The sequence below is a fragment of the Chrysemys picta genome, chromosome 5 (genome assembly GCF_011386835.1).
Source record: "Chrysemys picta bellii isolate R12L10 chromosome 5, ASM1138683v2, whole genome shotgun sequence".
In the NCBI taxonomy this organism is placed as follows: domain Eukaryota; kingdom Metazoa; phylum Chordata; order Testudines; family Emydidae; genus Chrysemys; species Chrysemys picta.
Genome location: NC_088795.1, coordinates 21127612 through 21147491, shown reverse-complemented (window position 1 = coordinate 21147491; position 19880 = coordinate 21127612). Strand labels below are relative to the sequence as shown.

The 19880-nt window shown below is 43.6% G+C and overlaps 1 protein-coding gene across 6 annotated transcripts in view; it reads left to right on the top strand.

The window, feature by feature from the left end:
* LOC101944215 (melanopsin-like) overlaps window positions 1–19880 on the top strand; it is a 70372-nt gene that overhangs the window by 18340 nt on the left and 32152 nt on the right. For 3 of the 6 annotated variants that reach the window (XM_024099947.3, XM_005278461.5, XM_065596088.1), the window contains 2 exons: window positions 5781–5914; window positions 9984–10187. In XM_024099947.3, coding sequence (XP_023955715.2) covers window positions 5781–5914; window positions 9984–10187 — 338 coding nt within the window. Of the gene's footprint in view, window positions 1–1241; window positions 1344–5780; window positions 5915–9983; window positions 10188–19880 lie in introns of all 6 variants that reach the window. The other 3 variants (XM_042856407.2, XM_065596089.1, XM_065596090.1) reach the window with 2 other exon arrangements.

The window sequence follows — 19880 nt, the reverse complement described above, 5'->3', positions numbered from 1 at the left end:
CAGAGCATGGTGTGGAGCCAGCACTCGCAGTTTTTATACCTTCCCATCCAAGATCTGAAGGCTTTATCATCTCTTTTGCTCACAGGAGCAGAGGGGTGAATCTGGGCCAGCTGTCTGCAGGGCCGGATTTCCAATTAGGCATGGTAGGGATGCCTAAAAGTTAAAAGTGGTCTCCTGGCACAGGTTGGTGGCCGCCTAGCATGTGGGGCTGGAGCAGGGTGAGCATCTGAGTCAGCCCGCATGGGGGCACAGTGAGCCATGGCCGGGAGGGGTGGCTGCTGCAGGTGCTCGGAGCATCCCAGCCACTTCCCAATCTCAGCTGCCCCGCTGCCTCTGCCCTGTGCCTGGGAAGGACAGGGAGGGGCATGGATGGCACCCCATTCACTTGCACGGGCAGAGCCGGAGCGTGGCTGCCACGCTGGGATGTGGGAGGGACGGAAGACTCCCAGGGACTATTCGCTATTGGGAGAGGTACAGTCCCCCCCGCTTGCACCTTGCCTAGGGTGGGTGGGCTGCACCCTGGCTGGGGCTGGGAATGCCGTGCGTAGCAGAGGTTCTCGTGTCTTTCCGGGAAGGCTGTGCCCTGGCTGCTCCCGCTGCCCTGAGACTGCTCCACCAGCGGAGCAGGGGGCTAGGAGCGGGCTGTGCTGCTTTGAGGGGCTGCTGCGGGGAGGAAAGGGGCCAGTATATTGCGGCTGGCGCGAATTTGATACAATACACAATATGTTTCACGCATATTGGTGCAGGGTCAGCTGTAGGCAGGGAGGGCACTAAAGATGCTGTTCCTAGGGGCACGTAAGGTGTACATCCAGCCCTGGCTGTCTGAATTATGCCAGCCAGACTGATGTTGATACACTTTTCCCACAGCAAACTATTGCAAACTGCAACACTTACTATTTTGCCCTTCGTACAAAAATTTAAAAATGGCTCAACTTTGAGACTTGGCCTGTTAATAGTGCTCCATCAGCCATTGAGTTCGAAAAAAATATTGGTTAGATAATATTACTATATACTCTTGAAAAGTCACTTCTGAACATGCTCATTAGATATGTTATAAGTAAAATAGATCATGCAAATTTTTCTTTGAAAAATAGCTTTTTTAACATGGCAGTGTTTAACGTCAGGAACAGAAGAAAGTTTTGTTTTGTGAAAGCTGCAGTTCTAGCAATTTCACACATTTTGCTGCATTCTGCACTGTTCTGCAAAATCTAAGCTTTCATTTAAAATGTTTTTTTTTCCAGTTTCCATAATAAAGCCACCTGTGCGTCATCAGCATAGTTCTGCTGCCCTGTTCAATCAGACCTGGAGAACACTATCTCCAGCAAACAATCGCAACAGCAAAGGTCTGAACTGTGACCTCCTACAATCTATTCACTGCAGCAAGTTGTGAATTTCAAAACCTAATTGAAACCATACAAACATTATTACTCAGGAGTGATTTCTTTCTCAGTTTTTACTTCCTTTTTTAAAAATTAAATTAAATTGACGATACGTATTTATCTTTTGGTAGTCATCAAAAACCAGGTACTATACAAACAGAAAACAGGCAAGTGCTGACTTGAAGGGTTTACCATCTAAAGGTGTTGGAGGAAACCTATATTAATTAATTACTTATACTGAACTAATTAATTACTTAGATATTAGCATAGAAAGTATGATTATTAAGTGTGCAGATGATACCAAACTGGGAGGGATTGCAACTGCTTTGGAGGATAGGGTCAGAATTCAAAATGATCTGGACAAATTGGAGAACTGGTCTGAGGTAAACAGGATGAAGTTTAATAAAGACAAATGCAAAGTGCTCCACTTAGGAAGGAACAATCAGTTTCACACATACAGAATGGGAAGAGACTGTCTAGGAAGGAGTACAGCAGAAAGGGATCTAGGGGTTATAGTGGACCACAAGCTAAATATGAGTCAACAGTGTGATGCTGTTGCAAAAAAAGCAAACGTGATTCTGGGATGTATTAACAGGTGTGTTGTGAGCAAGACACGAGAAGTCATTCTTCCACTCTACTCTGCGCTGGTTAGGCCTCAGCTGGAGTACTGTGTCCAGTTCTGGGCACCGCATTTCAAGAAAGATGTGGAGAAATTGGAAAGGGTCCAGAAAAGAGCAACAAGAATGATTAAAGGTCTTGAGAACATGACCTATGAAGGAAGGCTGAAAGAATTGGGTTTGTTTAGTTTGGAAAAGAGAAGACTGAGAGGGGACATGATAGCAGTTTTCAGGTATCCAAAAGGGTGTCCTAAGGAGGTGGGAGAAAACTTGTTCATCTTAGCCTCTAAGGATAGAACAAGAAGCAATGGGCTTAAACTGCAGCAAAGGAGGTTTAGGTTGGACATTAGGAAAAAGTTCCTAACTGTCAGGGTGGTTAAACACTGGAATAAATTGCCTAGGAAGGTTGTGGAATCTCCATCTCTGGAGATATTTAAAAGTAGGTTAGATAAATGTCTATCAGGGATGGTCTAGACAGTATTTGGTCCTGTCATGAGGGCAGGGGACTGGACTCAATGACCTCTCGAAGTCCCTTCCAGTCCTAGAGTCTATGAATCTATGAATAAAACCCATCACCACGAGACCCAAGCACTGAAGGGTGCATAGCTAGGATGAATAATGTTAAGTTTTTCACAGACCACTTGAGAGACTTTGAACATTAAATTTGTTTTCTATTTTTGTTTAATCCCATGTTAGGTCACTGTTTTTTCTTACAGCTAAAAAGTTTTTATTTTCAGTCTGGTCCATGATTCCTCCTAGTCATGACAAAATGAAAGTGACTGTAAATTCTTCCATTCTGAAACCTTCCGGTGCCATCATCTTTGATTTCCCACCATTGGTAACAGAGTACTTGGCGTTAGCACAGGGGTTGGCAACTTCTGGCACGTGGCTCGCCAGGGTAAGCACCTGCCACGTCCTCAGGTTCGGCCGATCGTGGCTCCCACTGGCCACGGTTCGCCGCTCCAGGCCAATGCGGGCTGCAGGAAGTGGCGCAGGCTGAGGGATGTGCTGGCCGCGGCTTCCTGCCAGCCCCATTGGCCTGGAGCGGTGAACTGCCGCCAGAGGGAGCCGCGATTAGCCGAACCTGCGGACGCAGCAGGTAAATAAACTGTCCCGGCCCGCCAGGGTGCTTACCCTGGCGAGACGCGTGCCAGAGGTTGCCGACCCCTGCATTAGCATATTCTGCTTTCACATTTTAGCTTTCTAGTGTCAAAGGACTTTCCAGCTACTAATTCTAATCAGTGAACATTCTTGAGCTTCACTGGAAACATACAAGGCTGCTGATGGACTGGCTGAAATAGGTTCTCTTGCTTTACTAAAGACATACCAAGGATGACATCCTATTGGAAAAATGTCAATGGAGTTTTAGGGGTTGCTTTTTAAACTTGTTCAAGACCAAAAAATTAACATGTAGTCTGCGATTCAGCTGTGACTTTTTCTTGAAGTGTATCTTATTACATCCCTTCTAATAGTATTCACAGTCAGGATTGGCTATACATACATACACACACACACACACACACATTATATATATATATATATAATGTGTGTGTGTGTGTGTGTGTATGTATGTATATATATGCATCCTGTGGATGTAATCCTGAAATACTAATAATTATTGCAGATGGATTCTGAGAACAAAAATAAAAAAATAATACTGCATACTCCTTATATCTGATAGACATGTGATGTCACCTCTTTTTATATGATATATTCTTAATCCTGTGAAAGGGGCTGAATTCAAATACTAGAAACAGAAGCCTTCTATTTGTCCACATGATTGATACAATAGAAATCGCAGTAGTGAGCGCTTTCAGAGTAGCAGCCATGTTAATCTGTATCTGCAAAAAGAACTGGAGTACTTGTGGCACCTTAAAGACTAACAAATTTATTTGAGCATAAGCTTTCGTGGGCTACAGCATCTCTCCACAGTGAACTAAAACCTGTTCTGGGTGGATCACCCATAGGATTGAGAGGATGCGGTAGTTAGCCTCCATGCCTTTTCAGTGTACTCAGCCATCCAGGGTCCCAGTAATAGTGCTGTTTTCTGCATGAGCTGAAACCACTAACTTTTATGTCGCCCACTGACCAGGAGTCAATTGATGATGACTTTTGGTCTTACTAACAGGAATAAATTCAACCCAGTGACCTAATGCAGAAGTGAAAGGTTCCATTATCTCTTTACCAGTCCCTTGAGCCCGTCAGACTCCAACTTTAATATAGAATGGCATTTGTAGGCTTTATAGTACAGAATCACATGCCACCCCTTGGGAGATCATAGCTTAAGGTCTGTGTCAGAAGTCAGTCTTTTGGGCCAGAGCATGACAGTGCGTGAAAACAGCACAGCCGATTATTGCAGACTTGATGCTTGTATCCAGCTAAGGTGGACAATTAGTATATGGCTTCTATGAAATACCTTCTGATAACTGAAGGGTGGATCCATTTGGCACAGCTAAAATTTTCAACAAAGATTGAGTAGAGAGAGAGAGAGAGATGAGATAACAGTATTTATAGTAGGCAGAAAATGTAGGTCACGTCTTGGTCAGGCTTTTCTATACAATTCGCTGTTTTAGAAAAGCTGAGTGCCACTTTTAGCATATGCCTTGAATTTAAATGAATTTGCAAATGAGAAACTACACAGAAAATCATTGAGATGAAAGCTCCATAGTGCCACTTTTACAGTCACTTTCCAGTTTAATGATTTTAGAAGCCAAGAGAGAGTAGAATCAGCACTGTATACGAACTTCTTTACAATGGAGAGGTCAGATATAATGGTAGCCACAAGGAGCTACTGTAGTTATAAATTGCTTCGGCTTCTTTGTTGAAGACCATCATAAAGATATTCTGTTGCAATATTAACCCATCTGTGATCATTATGGTAGGTACACAGAGCAGTGCTGAGTGTGTATTTTGCCCCATGTACCTGTTATATTAGGTGGCATTGAAGCAGTTAAAATTGTCTCAGAATTTCCATTTTGCATGTATATCCTCAAGGATTTATAACTGGGATGTAACAATTCTCCCAGGCAGAAATTTGGCATACAAGTAAGGCAAATGTTATAAATACTACAGTGCTAGTTGGAAGAAATGAAAATATGTAATTGTATCTTGTGGTACTTTGTCTCTTTACACACCAGTGACTGTTTTAATTATAAGTATATAGTCTATAGTTTTGCTTCTTATAAACAGCTCTATAATGTGAGATTCCAAAATGAATAAAATGTCATTTGGTCTTGTGTATCTCCTTCGATGCTCAGGTTATCAAAAATCACTTGGAAAAAAAGTGAGTTTGGTCCTGCTAATACAGAGACTGGCTGAACCAGCACAGCAGTATTAAAAATGCAGTGATCGCCCACATACAGCCTTTGACACTGTACTCTCCATTAGGGTCTGACCCTGTGAAATGGTGAGCACTCTCAACACTTACAGCTGTCAATGGCAACTGAGCGTGCTCAGCACGTCAGGCTCTGGCTCTATGGAGCAAAAACATGTTTCTCGGGAAATTTAGAGTTCTCTCCTACTCTGTTAAAATTAAGTTTGGTAAGTATGAGTATATTCAATATAGTTCTACATTTATTGATAAAATGTTGGAAAATAGATCCTTTCCTCTTCCCCTAGTCATTGTTTCAAAATCCTGACATCCATAGCTGTGGTAATGGATTGATGAATGAAGCATAAAATTGTAACCTAAAAAGTGTCAGATTCTTTGAGTAAGTAAACAGTAAAAACAAACATAACTGTCTGGCTTGTATTTATTTATTTTATTTATTGCATTATTTTTAAGCAACAAGAAGCTGAGGACACCGCCAAACTACTTTATAATGAATTTGGCTGTGAGTGACTTCCTGATGTCTGCTTCACAGGCCCCCATTTGCTTTATCAACAGTTTGCACAAAGAGTGGATACTTGGAGAAATAGGTACTTTTCAATACTACTTCATAGCTCCCTCTGTATGGGAACCTATCTTAGCCATCAGCATGTGGCATGGAGGCAGCAGCATCAAGACTCTTGTGGCACAAGCCAGAGTCTTGACATCATCAACCAACAGGACTGGCACAAAGTCACTGAATCCCGACCCTCTTGTGTTTTATAGGTTTGGTTCCTTCCCCTTCCAGTTCTTTGAATGAAAGGAATCAAACCTCTGGCTTCAAGAGCAACACCATAGTGATCACATGACCACTTAGCATGTAAGGCCAGTTACCATGCTTGATGATGGGTAGAATAATTAATAGGTAGAATAATTTTGTTAAGCCATATATAGAGTTTTTTTCTTTTTCTTGATTGACAGTGAATTATGTATTTATTTGTTTAGAAATGTATACCTGGTACCCAGTGCAAGGCCCCTGGGAGCATTCAATCAGTAAAAAGAATCACAGAATAAAAGAGCCAAATGATGGCCTCAGCTGCTTCTCTCTTCCCCAAAACAAGGAAACTTGAGGTCTTAAACTGTAGCTCCTTTGAAAATATTGCAAGCTCTGATTAAAGGCCTGATTCACAATTGCATTAGTTGTGCTTTTAGGCTGGCATAACTCCATTGGTAGCAATAGAAATAAATCAGCATAAAACTGGAGTAGCACAGTGGTGAATCAGGTCCTGAAACAACCTATTTAGTACCAGCAGAAGAGATTTATTCATTGGGCTCACAATATTGTTTGTCTCTCCCACTTCGCTATTTAGATATCGGTACAAATCCTGCCTGCCATGCTTACACAAGTCATCCCATGATCATAAATGGGACAGTCTGCATGAGTGAGGCAAGAAGGATTTGGTCCATTAACTCCATGCTTCTGACATTGACATGATTACTTTTGGTGTCAATTGTCATTTTGAACTATGTGCTGTCTCTAGCATACCATCATGTTTCTCTAGTGTACCATCATGTGTGATGACACGGTGTCACAGAAAATCCTAAGAAACGACTATTTGACACGGATTTCCAGGTCAAATTATTCAAATTGCAACTCTGTCTGTCTTTGTCTATTAGCAGAATATACAAAGGAAAAATCATTCTGCCTCAAAGTGAAAACTGTAACTTAAAATAACATTTTGTACCATATTTCATAGGACCAGTGGCTGTGTTTTCCATATAGGCTTTTAAATTGGCATGGAGTCAAAAGCACCTCTGCATTTTTAATTCATATAAAACACAGATAGATACACAATGTGGGTGAAGTTTTATTAGACGACTGCTGTTGGTGAGAGAGACGAGCTTTCAAGTTACACAGAGCTCTTCTTTAGGTCTGTGAAAGGTACTAGTTTGTCACAGCAAAATGCAAGATGGAATGAATTGTTAGCATGACTATTTAACACATATTTCAAGGGAACATTAAAGGTGACGTGCCCATTAACCCCTCTCCAGTCATACGGGGAAGGGGTTGGGGAAAGAGTCTCTGGGTTGGGGGTGTGTGGGATCATAGGCGTGGGAACTAGAGGTGCTGCAGCACCCCAGGTTTTACGCAGGCCCCTGCCTGGGGCTCCCAGCTGATGCCCGGGTCCTGGTTGCTGGCCTGGGGCTCCACTCCTGGCCCTGCTCCCACTCCTGCCCCCAGCTGTGGCCCCATCTTCAGACCCCTTACCACTGTCTGGGTCCCCCTCTCCTGGAGACACGTCCCTGCTCCCAGGCCCAGCTCGGGGGGTGAGGGGAGGACAGGGCCCACTATTAAAAGAGTTCCAGCACCACTGCGTGGGATTAAGTGGGTTACAGATTGTTGACATGAGCCATAAATCCAGTGTCTGTGTTCAGTCCATGATGGTTAGTGTCTAGCTGAGTTACAAATTTAAGCTCCCAGGCTCTCCTTCTGAAGGTGTCCCTTTTTCCTTTGAGGATGAGGGCTGTGAAGTCAGATACAGAGCAATCATTTTGTGAAAAGTGAAAGGTGATACAGCGTTTTTTGTCTTTTATCATTTTCCTATGTGAATTTATTGATGAGCATAGTGATTCTCATTTCACCCACATAGTTGTTACTGGGGCATTTAATACATTGGATGAGGCCAACCACATGTTGTGATAGGCATGTGTTGGACCCATGGATCTTGAAAGGTTTGTTGTGAGGAGTGTTGATCATCATAGCAGTGGAGATAAGTCGATAGAAGTGGTGGGCAACCTGCGGCCTGCATATGGCCCATCAGGGTAATCCGATTGCGGTCCACGAGACATTTTGCTGATGTTGACCATCCGCAGGCACGGCTCCCCCACAGGTCCCACTGGCAGCGGTTTGCCGTTCCCGGCCAATGGGAGATGCGGGCCACAGGAACGTGCTGGCCGCCGCTTCCCGCAGCTCCCATTGGCCGGGAACAATGAACCGCGGCCAATGGGAGCTGCAGGGGGCCATGCCGGCAGAAGGTTAATGTCAGCAAAATGTCTCGTGGCCTGCAATCAGATTATTCTGATGGGCCGGAGGTTGCCCACCACTGGTCTATAGGTTTTGCATCTTTTGTTCTGGCAAGGTCTGGTGCCACTATAAGTTGGTGTGTCCTGGTCTATGTGGAGCTTGTGTCTGACGGTGAGCTTGGAGAGGTTGGAGGGTTGTTTGAAGAGGGGGTTCATCCTGATTTCTTTCATGATGTGGTCCTCATTGAGTATGGGTTTTAATTGTTGTTGGATATCCCTCATGGGTTCCAGTGTGGGGTGGCAGTCGGAGGGGTTTTATTTCTGTATTGAATTAGGTTCTCTCAAGGTATTTGGGTGGCCCTTTCCCCCTGGACTGGAGAGGTGTTAACGGGCCACTTCACCTTGAATGGTCCCTTGAAATAGGCGTTAACTATTTATGCTAAACAATCTGTTCCACCCGGTCTTTAGTATTTAGCAGTGACACTCTGGGTATGTCTACAGTGCAATTAAAAATTAGCAGTGACACTCTGGGTATGTCTACAGTGCAATTAAAAACCCGCAGCTGGCCTGTGCCAGCTGACTGGGACTCGCGAGTCTCAGGCTGAAGGGCTGTTGAATTGCAGTGTAGAAGCTCAGGCTGGAGCCCAGTCTCTACGACCATGCAAGGTGGGAGGATGCCGAAGCTTAGAGTGTAGCCCGAGTCCAAAAATCTACACCACATTAAAACAGCCCTGCTTCTCACGTCCTGTGAGCCTGAATCAACTGGCTCGGGCTAGCCATGGGTTTTTAATTGCAGTGTAGATTTAGCCTCTGGCCTGGTCCACACTAACCCCCCCACTTCGAACTAAGATACGCAACTTCAGCTACATGACTAACGTAGCTGAAGTCGAAGTACCTTAGTTCGAACTTACCGCAGGTCCAGACGCAGCAGGCAGGCTCCCCCGTCGACTCCGCGTACTCCTCTCGCGGAGCAGGAGTACCGGCATTGATGGCAAGCACTTCCGGGATCGATTTATCGCGTCTAAACAAGACGCGATAAATCGATCCCAGAAGATTGATTGCTTACCGCCGGACACGGAGGTAAGTATAGACGTACCCTCTGAGTAAAGTTTCCCAGACCCGAAGAAGAGCTCTGTGTAGCTCAAAAGCTTCTCTCTCTCACCAATAGAAATTGGTCCAATAAAAGATATAACCTCACCCATCTTGTCTCTCTAATATCCTGGGATCAACACGGCTACAACAACATTGCATAAAACGATGTTCATTTTTTGATGTATTCTTTTGTCTCTAGGAGACAAATGTCTGTTTCAGCATAGTTAAGGTCATTATATTGGGCAGCATTCCAGGAAAATGTAACTTTAATTGTATTGGATTTTTGTTGAGGCAGTTTTCCATTGACAAATGATTCTCAGTCATAGCATTCAGTAGAGGGTCGGACATTTTTCCTGCTTATTTTTATATTAATTTTGTATTTGCCCTATTAAACAAAAATAAACTACTAATGCAGAAAGGCCGTATAAATTCCTATGATGAGAGAAGTGTCTTGAGTCAAGAACAGCATGATCACAAATGGGAAGTTTATTGCATCAGGCTGTAAGAGAGAGTTCTACATTTGTTTAGAAAATTAAAAATCTTACGTTCCACTTTTCTGTTTAGGTTGTGACCTGTATGCTTTTTGCGGGGCACTCTTTGGAATAACCTCAATGATGACTTTATTAGCTATTTCCATTGATCGATACCTTGTGATCACTAAGCCTCTGCAATCCATGCGGTGGACTTCCAAGAAACACACATCGCAGATCATTGTTATTGTCTGGCTCTACTCGCTGGGATGGAGCGTGGCTCCGCTTCTTGGGTGGAGTACGTTGTTTACTCTTTTGTGTGTGTGTTTGTACATTATGGCGCTTTTGCTTTGTTGCAGATGTGTAAAACGGCCCATAGGCATTATTGTTGAGTGTATATATGGCTAATGCCTGGGGGGTTGCTATAGTATAGTATATCTGTGTCTACAGCAGTGCAGGTGTTCTTTTTTTTCCAGGTATGCTCAAGCAAAACAAATCCCCCAATGGCATAATAGGCATGTATCAGTACTTCTCAAGTCAGGAAGGGTAGGTACCTTCTCTCTTCAGCAGTAGTTGTCAGCACACTCTTACTTTCTCAGTCATCTTTTATGTCAAGAGATAAAGGGATAGATTATCAAAAGCCTGCCTGCCCTTCTGAGCTTGAAAATAAAGGCAAGAGTGACTAATGTCATGTAGATATCTGAGGTGAAGATGCAGCCTGGTAGTTGGTTATCTACATTAAATCAATTGCAATCTCGGTTATTTGCACATGCAAAATTGTGTGTGCAAAAAGGGAGGACACGTTGAGGCAAGGCTGACAGTAACCCCTAATATTTTTCTTCCTTCTGTACTGGCCTTATATAAATAAATTGAAGTGACTATCTCAGGAGGAGTAAAATATTAGTGTTCCCACTTTTAAAACAAGTACACCTCTACCCCGATATAACGCGACCCGATATAACACGAATTCGGATGTAACGCGGTAAAGCAGTGCTCCGGGGGGGCGGGGCTGCGAGCTCTGGCAGATCAAAGCAAGTTCGATATAACGCGGTTTCACCTATACTGCGGTAAAAAATGTTGGCTCCCGAGGACAGCGTTATATCGGGGTAGAGGTGTAGCTTTGAAAGATAATATTGATAAAATAGTATGTCTTCCTATTCAATGAGAAAAAATTGTCATCTCCATTTCAGCCTGAACAGAGATTACATAAAAAATAATAATATAATATTTAAAGTCTTTTTGAGTTCTTCTTCAAAGTCCACTGAAGATAGGAGGACTCTATTGACTTTAATGGTGTTTGGATCAGGACCTTAAATTCCCGCTACCTTCTTGTCTTTGTTAATGAGGGAATGACCAAACTGGCAAATATTGACCCCTATTGTCCACTCCCAGCTTCTGGCTGTCAGAGGCTAGGGACACCCAGAGCATCTTGGCTAATAGCCATTGATCAACCTATCCTCCATGAACTTATCAAATTCTTTTTTGATACCCATTATAGTTTTGCCCTTCACAACATCCCCTGGCAACAAGTTCCAAAGGTTGACTGTGCATTGTGTGCAGAATTTATTTCCTTCTGTTAGTTGTAAACCTGATGCCTATTAATTTCAGTGGGTGATCCCTGATTCTTGTGTTATGTGAAGGCGTAAATAACACTTCCTTATTCATTTCTCCATGCCATTCATGATTTTATAGACCTCTACCATATCCTCCCTTTAGTCCCCTCTTTTCCAAACTGAAAATTTAGATTTGCATCTAAAATCCATCACTGTTTGCTTGCTTCCACTTATTTAATTTGGAATTAAACTTTGATCATAAATAATTGTAGCTTCCTGTGCTTTTAATTTCCTTTCTCTTTCCTTTTTAAAGGCCTGCTTTCTTCCTATTCCCAACTTTTCCTTCATTCTCTTTTCCAAATGATCTCTCCCTCCTTTCTCTTCCCGCTGTCCCTTCCTTCCTTTTCTCCACTACTTGCCACAACCTTCTCTTACTGTCTGCTACTAAAACTTCTCCAGACACATGCACGCACACACTCACACCGCATACCTACCTGTCCCCACACCCACCCACAGATCCATCACTCGCCAAATATCCTCCCCATCACACATACATCCAATCACCCGCTAGTCATTACTTCCTCCATCTGTTGGGTCATATACAGATTTCTCTCCACCCTCAACCTCTTATGCTGGGACATTATGAGTATCTATCTCCCCTTCTGTCCACTGCTTGGTGTCTCCTTACCCCTTCTCAGACAGCCTGGCTAAGTATAATGGGGATGTGAGAAAAGTGGGGGAAGAATAGTCTTCTGGTTAAGGCACAAACCTTTGAGCCAGAGAGCCACAGTTGATAAGGGTTCTATTCCTAGACTCTCCATTCCTGACTGATCTTGTCCAAACACTTGACCTCAGTCTCTTAATTTTCATGTCTGTAAAAATGGGATAGCACTACTTACCTATCTCATAGGGCTATCATTTATTAATATTTGTTAAGCACTCTAAGATCCTCAGCTTAAATGTGCTACAGTGGAGGAAAATAATATTTCTGAAGGCCAACATTTTCAAAAATGACTATCCCTTTTGGGTCCTGGGTTTTTTGTGTGTACCCAATTTGAGACATCTTAAAGGATTTTTAGTGGGTGGATACTCAGCACTTCTGAAAATTGGGCCTCTTTAAAGCATCCAAAAAATCAAGGCACTCAGAATTATTGGTTGCCTCTGAAAATGTCAGCCTTAAGTAACAATAATATTAGTTTGGTCTTCTGTAGCATATTTCATCTGAGGATCTCAAAGTGCTTTACAGATTTTAAGGTGTCATTAGCCCCTCTTGAAAATCTTGGTCTAAATCTAAATATTTAGCATAAGTCAGATTTTTGGTCTTAAATTTTGATGGTATTGTCCCTTTGGCTATAAATTTCTCCACTTCTGTGATTTTACCTCATGACCTTAAAGTGAGGTTTCATTGAGAGAAATGACCTAGTAAAAATTATACCTTCTTATTCAACAGAAATATTCCTTGGGTCAGATCTTCAGTTGACATAAACTAGTGGGGCCAATGTGATATACACTTGTTGAGGATCTGACTCTTGTGTTTATTCAGTCATATCTACTGACTTTAGTGATAGAAATAGCATCTTACTGCTTTTGAGCCTGGTTAGCCCAGGTAGTGTCAAAACAGATGGATGAGCTGGATTTCTGCTTATTATTGTGCATCATTCACAGACATGTTTTGTTATATCCCATCTAGTTAAACCTGTGCAGTGGGGATGCACAGATGTAACAAAGGGTATAATTTAGCCAGCAGGACATTTATTGATGTGGTTGTTGCACAAAAAAAATAAAAATGAGGCTGAGTTTGCAGGGCTGGTAGTTGGGGGTAGGGGTGTGGCGGGAATGGATTTTTACTTATAGGCAGAGCAGCTTTATTATGGAAATTATTGCGAGACCATGACATTGTGTTCACAGACACTTTTCAGAGTAGAACAACACTTGAATATTTTGAATTAGTGCATTTAGGGTTTGAATAAGCAGAAAAACCTCTTCATACTTAACAAGAGTGTATAATCTCATCACAAATCGTAATGAAATCTATTTACTCATGTTTTCTTTCAGGAACTGAGACAAGCATGCCACTTTCTGCTTGAAAATGTTTTGTATTTTTAGAATTGACCTTTTTTTTTTTTGGTCAAAACAAAAAGTAATCTAGATATTGTGGGTTTTCTCCCTTTCTCTGTCTTTTGTCCCCTTTTCTAGTGTAGAACCAAAAATGGGAAGGGGGGAGGGGATTGTTTCTGTTTCAATCAAATTCAGATGTTTGATTTTGAATGAAAATGAATTTTTTGTTTGATTTCAATGAAAAATTAAAACCTGCCACATTTTTAAACAAACAAACCCATATTTTATTTTGTTTTCTTAATTTTTCACTGGAAATGCTTTCCATTTTTGGACCAGACCTAATATTATCCTAACTATTCATTTACTACAAAGGCAGAAACATTTCAGCCTTCTCGTCCCCTTCATCAGAATCTTAGGAAGCCTGATTTAACCTCATGTTATTCCTTTCACTGCAACTGAAGCAGCAATATGACAACTGACAATAGCCTTTTTGATTTAATATTAAGATAACATAATTCCATGCCTTGTTTCGCTGTTCTAGTTTTCTGTATTGATTTGTTTATTAGCTAGCTTTATTTTAAAAGATAACCAATTAGGTTAACATTAGATATCCCAATAACCACATTTTTGTGTCATCATTGCTGTCTTACAACTCTTCTGTTGCCAGTATCTAAAACTGAATTAGTGTGAACATAGAATATGGCATTTTTCCTGCAGTTGGGCTTTAAATTGAGCTGCAAAAGACATCTGCCTGTAATCAATAGCTTTACAGCTGAGTATACTGTGTAGGATTTAATTCAGAATAAGGCTTTAGCATTGATATCTGGGGCAATTAATTCTTGTAATAGTAAGTAATGATCTGTTTAATTGAAAGCCTTGGATATGTCAATAAAATAACACACAAAAATATTGCCTTTAATCAGGCTTGCACATTTTATTCATTCGTTTGCCTGCGGTAAAATTTTGCAAAGTCTTTAATCATAAGTGCCACCATAACAACAATAAAAATTGGGTCTGAGTCCCATTTACACTAAGAGGTTTTGCATTGAAATTTATACTGAAACCCAATGGTCAGGAAGTAAATCCTTAGCAATGTGGTTTGTTAAGATGTGGGAGGGATAGCTCAGTGGGTTGAACATTGGACTGCTAAACCCAGGGTTGTGAGTTCAATCCTTGAGGGGGCCACCTAGGGATGTGGGGCAAAAAATCACTTCTATGAGATAGGTATATCTCTATAGATTAATGTGGAATTTTCTCGCAATGAAAGCTCCATCACCTGAGTTCTGTAAAATTCAACTGGGCAAAGCAAGTAGAACAATGCTGCACTGACAGGGTAATTGTAGTGTGACCTGATAGTTCTTTTCCATCTCTAATTCCTAATATATGAGTTAAAACAATTATGTGCTATCAGTAGAAGAAAATAAACCAGATCAGCCTTGCAGTTGCCACATCTGCTGATTTCCCAAAACACGGTTGTCATAGTCCAGGGTTATCTGCACCTTTGACGGGGCCTGAGGTCTTCGAATTGCCGCAGAAGACCCGGTGCTTCGGCGGTGGGGTCCCAGGGCAGAAGGACCCCCCACTGCTGAATTGCCGCCGAAGACCCGGAGCGGAAGAAGCTCCGGGGGCCCGGGCCCCACAAGAGTTTTCCAGGGGCCCTGGAGCGAGTGAAGGACCCCGCTCTAGGGGCCCTGAAAAACTCTCGTGGGGGCTTGGGGCAAATTGCCCCACTTGCCCCCCCGGGCGGCCCTGACCTTTCAAGCTGCTTAGTTTTTCTGAGCCCACCCCCTTTGGGTTACAAGCCTATGTCTTTGCTTCTCAAGGTGAAGTTGCACAATTTTCCCCCTCTCAAACTGGTGCACCTTGTGCACCAACAGTGATTCCTTAGCAGGCACGAATGGTTTGAGCCCTACAAGTCTTCCCGTCAGGAGTTGTGACCAGTGTGGGAACACAGTGACATATGGGATGGGATATTCACCCCCACACAAGGCAGAGCAGGGTAAATTAGGTTAATTTACCTGATAGGCTGCACCTGAGGGAGAACTATGGTTTGAGACGCTGATTGATGATGGAGCCCAGCTGAGAAGGAACATTCAGGGCTGATATAAAGCCAGGAAGCTGGCAACAGAAAAGAACTGCAGGGGAAGTTGTCTGCAGTTTCCCTGTGAAAGAAGAGAGGTGTGTTTGGGGGTTACAGAGCAAAGTAGTCTGCAGTTAACCCATTGGAGGAGGGAGTGTGGGCGGGTTGACTCAGAGAGAGGAGAGTTAGAAGATGTAGGAAGGAGTCTAGGGAAAGAGCAACAGGGTCTGGGAGAAAGCAGAACACGGTTGGCTAAACATAGTCCCTGGTCTGGAACCTGGGTTAGTGGGTGGGCTTGGGTTCCCCTACTAGCCACTGGGGGAAGTGGCACAGACTGGGCAGAAGAGACTCTGGGATAGTCATGTAATCAGACTTTAAAACCCCATAAGGGACTCACTGTAGTGAAATGCCTGGGAGAGCCAAGCCATGACGAGAGATCACCCTGAGTTGCACGGGGCAGTAGGGTGCATGCACGAGTGACAGAAGGAGCTGTTGGACCTGGAAGGAGCTAATCCCCAGAGTAGCCAGGAGGAGACACCCTACTAGTGAGGGGACCCCATGACAACATAAAACAGTTTTTCCAAAGCATAGTTTAAGCTCAACAGTAAGAACAAAGCATAACAAGAGTGAAGCATTTTTAAATTTAAAAACCTGTCTACGTGCATAACTGCCTTACCTAAAGCTTATGTATGCAGTGTTGTTGTAGTTGTGTTTGTCAAAGGATACGAGAAAGACAAGGTGGGTGAGGTAGTATCTTTTATTGACCAACTTTTGTTGGTGAGAAAGAGACAAGCTTGCAAATTTACAGGGAGTTCTTCTTCAGGTCTGGGAAACTTAATCAGAAAGTCACAGCTAAATATAAGATGGAACAGATGGTTCAGCATAAGTAGTTAACACATTTCATGGGACCATTCACGATAAAGTGACCCGTTAACACCTCGCTGGTAATAGGGAGAAAAGAAATGGTGGGGGGGAAAGCATCTGGGAGTGATTACTGATAATGGGCTTTAGATTGTTGTAATAAGCCATAAATCCAATGTGTCTATTCAATCTGTGATTTTTAGTGTCTAGCAAAATTATGAATTTAAGCTCCCAGGCTCATCTTTTGAAAGTGTTGTGCAGGTTTCCTTTGAGGACGAGGACTGATAGGTCAGATACAGAGTGATCGCTTTGTGAGAAGAGTTCCCCCACAGGTGATGTGGTGTTTTGTCTTTGAGAGTTCATCCAAGAGCATAGTGATTGTCTGGTTTTGCTCACATAGTTGCTATTGGGGCATAGTGCTTAGGTAGGCCTAACTTGTCTATACTCCCCCACATCTGGTACTGGGGTTCAGTCTGCTTCTCTGCGGGGGGTGGGGTGTGTGTCCCTCCTCTAGGGACTGCATTCCTTTATCCACCCCCAACATCCTTTGGCTTGGTCTACACTACAGAGTTAGATTGACATGCGCTGCCTTATGTCAACCCATCTCTGTAAGTTTCTACCCTAAAATGTAGCTCCCACCGATGTAACTTACCCATTACACCGATTTAATAACTCGACCTCGCCAAGAGGTGTAGTGCTTAAGACAACTAAGGCCTTGGCTACACTTGCGAGTTACAGCTCAATAAAGCCGCCCACAGCACTGTACTTCACTCCCCGACCACACTGGCAAGGCACGTACAGCACTGTCTCTCCCTGGCTACAGCGCTGCAGGTACTCCACCTCCCCAAGAGGAATAAGAGATGCAGCGTAGTGGCTACAACTCCCGGGTGTCAGTGTGAACGAGGAGTTAACTTGCTGCGCTGTGATAATCCCTTTATCAAGTGGCCACTCTTCTCGTTGTTGTGATCGGCTCCAGGAATGCCGAAGTGCCGTTTCAAAGCTCCGTACCAGAGTGAAAAAGCAAACATTTTGCTGTTTGCTTTGAGTGAGTGAATGAGAAGCAGGGAGAGCAGGGGGGTTGGAACTTGCAAGGCAGCGTGCTGACACACTCTCAGCACCCCAAAACCCACTCTCTCTCCCCCCACACTCCCTGTCACACTCCACCCCACCCCACCCCTTTTGAAAAGCACGTTGCAGCCACATGAATGCTGGGATAGCTGCCCATAATGCACCGCTCCCAATGCAGCTGCAAATGTGGCCACGCCAGTGTGCTGTCAGCTGTCAGTGTGGACAGACTGCAGCGCTTTCCCTACTCAGCTGTACAAAGGCGGGTTTAACTCTGAGCGCTGTACAGCTGCAAGTGTAGCCATACCCATAGTTAGGTTGCCGCAGTATCAGTATAGATGCTGCATTGCTTATGTCGACTGTGATTGCCTTTCAGAAACCATCCCCAATGCTCCACCCTGGTAGTTAAATCGGTGCAAACATTCCTGGTGAGGATGTGCACCGCGGACACAAGGACGTAGTGTGAACGTGTAAAACTGATTCAATTACTGCAGTGGCTGTATGTCAACGTAATTTAGGTAGACTTCATTTTGTAGTGTAGACTTGCCCCTTGTCTCCCTGTGTCTCTTGACCCTGTTTAAACTGGTTTATGTGCCCACTAGGTGGGAGTTGTTGTCAGGCAGCACACAGAGGGAACACACGCACGCAGCCGACTTATCAACATTGAGCAGAGCAGAGCACCACACCGGTGACATCTGACAACAGGAGACAAGGATAGACTTCAAAGCAATTGGTTCTCTGCATGGCCTTTTAAGATATATATTGGTAAATGGTGTCTGTCAGAAGTGTTTGACCACTTTCCTGTTTACATGCACGTGAGCTGATGCCTGAATTACCTCCTTGAAATCCTATAGCATACAATACAATAAAAATCAAACACACACTTAATATTCATAAAATATTACAGGCGTCTCACACTTCCTTCACAGCAGTGACTGTGCCTTTGTTAGAAGTGCATTATATCAATATATCATTGCTCCCTGCACAGGGAGGAATACACTGATATGCTTTCTCTAAAAACTTTTTAAAAGAGTGCAGCTGACATCATCCACTGTTGTTCAGCTTTCCTGAGTGAAGAAACAGAAGTGGGTAATGAGTGATATTTTTCTTTTTTGTTGTTGGTAGTGAAAGCCAGGCAGTGAGAACAAAAAAAAAAAGCTTAATTAATATGTTGAGTTTCCCTTGTCTTGTCTCTGGAAAGCAAAAACAGTACAGTTTTACCCTGATGGTGAGAATACTCTAAATTCTGTTAGCATAGTAAGTTAGCCAGCATGCAAATGCTAATTGAATTACTTTCATCGAGTGTAGAGGATTTTCTGATGCTAAAAGGGTCAGACAATGAAGAAATCTCATTTAACATGCAGTGAAGAAAAATTATATTGAGCATCTTCAAGCTATTTTCCTTTGCCTTCATTGATTTTTTTCTTCTAATTAGCATCTCTGCTTATATCCATTCCAAAGCTTGCACTCGCTCTCTAATCACCACAGTTCTGCTTTTGATATTCAGCACTGTGTGTCTTATATTTACAGCTCATAATCAAGAAAAGGAGTTAGGTGGAGCAGTGGGTTTTACTGCATAGCCCGTTAGGATTGTTTCTTATTTGTTAAGCAATGACAGTGTGTGTCACACTCCTTAAGACAGAGCGGTCCCTGCTTAGGCTGTATCCTAAAGTGTTTAAAATCTAAGGCCCAATCCTACAGGCTGATCCATGAACCTGCACGTTACCCTGTTCAGCAGGGGCGGCTCTATGTATTTTGCCGCCCCAAGCACGGAAGTCAGGAGGCTTTTGGCAGCGCGCCTGCGGGAGGTCCGCTGGTAACGCAGATTTGGCGGCATGCCTGCGGGAGGTCCGCTGGTCCCACACCTTTGGCGTACCAGCCGCCGAATTGCCGCCGAAACCGCGGGACCGGCGGACCTCCCACAGGCATGCTGGCAAAGGCTCCCTGACTGCCGCCCTCACAGCGACCAGCAGGCCGCCCCCCACAGCTTGCCGCCCCAGGCAAACGCTTGGTGCGCTGGTGCCTGGAGCCGCCCCTGCTGTTCAGGGTATGTATTCACAGCAGTTGACGGTGTGATTGCAGCTCAGGTGCACACACTAGCTTCAGTCTAGCTAACATAGGTAAAAAGAGCAGTGTGACATGGTGGCAAGGAGCTAACAACTAGAGTACATACCCAGCTTCCCTTGGTTGCTAGCCTGTGCTGAACCTCATGCTGCCACATCTGTTACCTGCACCAGCTAGATTAAAGATAGCACACAAGTGTGACCATACTACAAGCACACATACACTTGCAGTATAGACATACCCTTAGTGAGGCTAAGCTGGAGCATAAGGTTCTGACTCCACTAGTCAGCTTGCAAGATCAGGGCCTAAG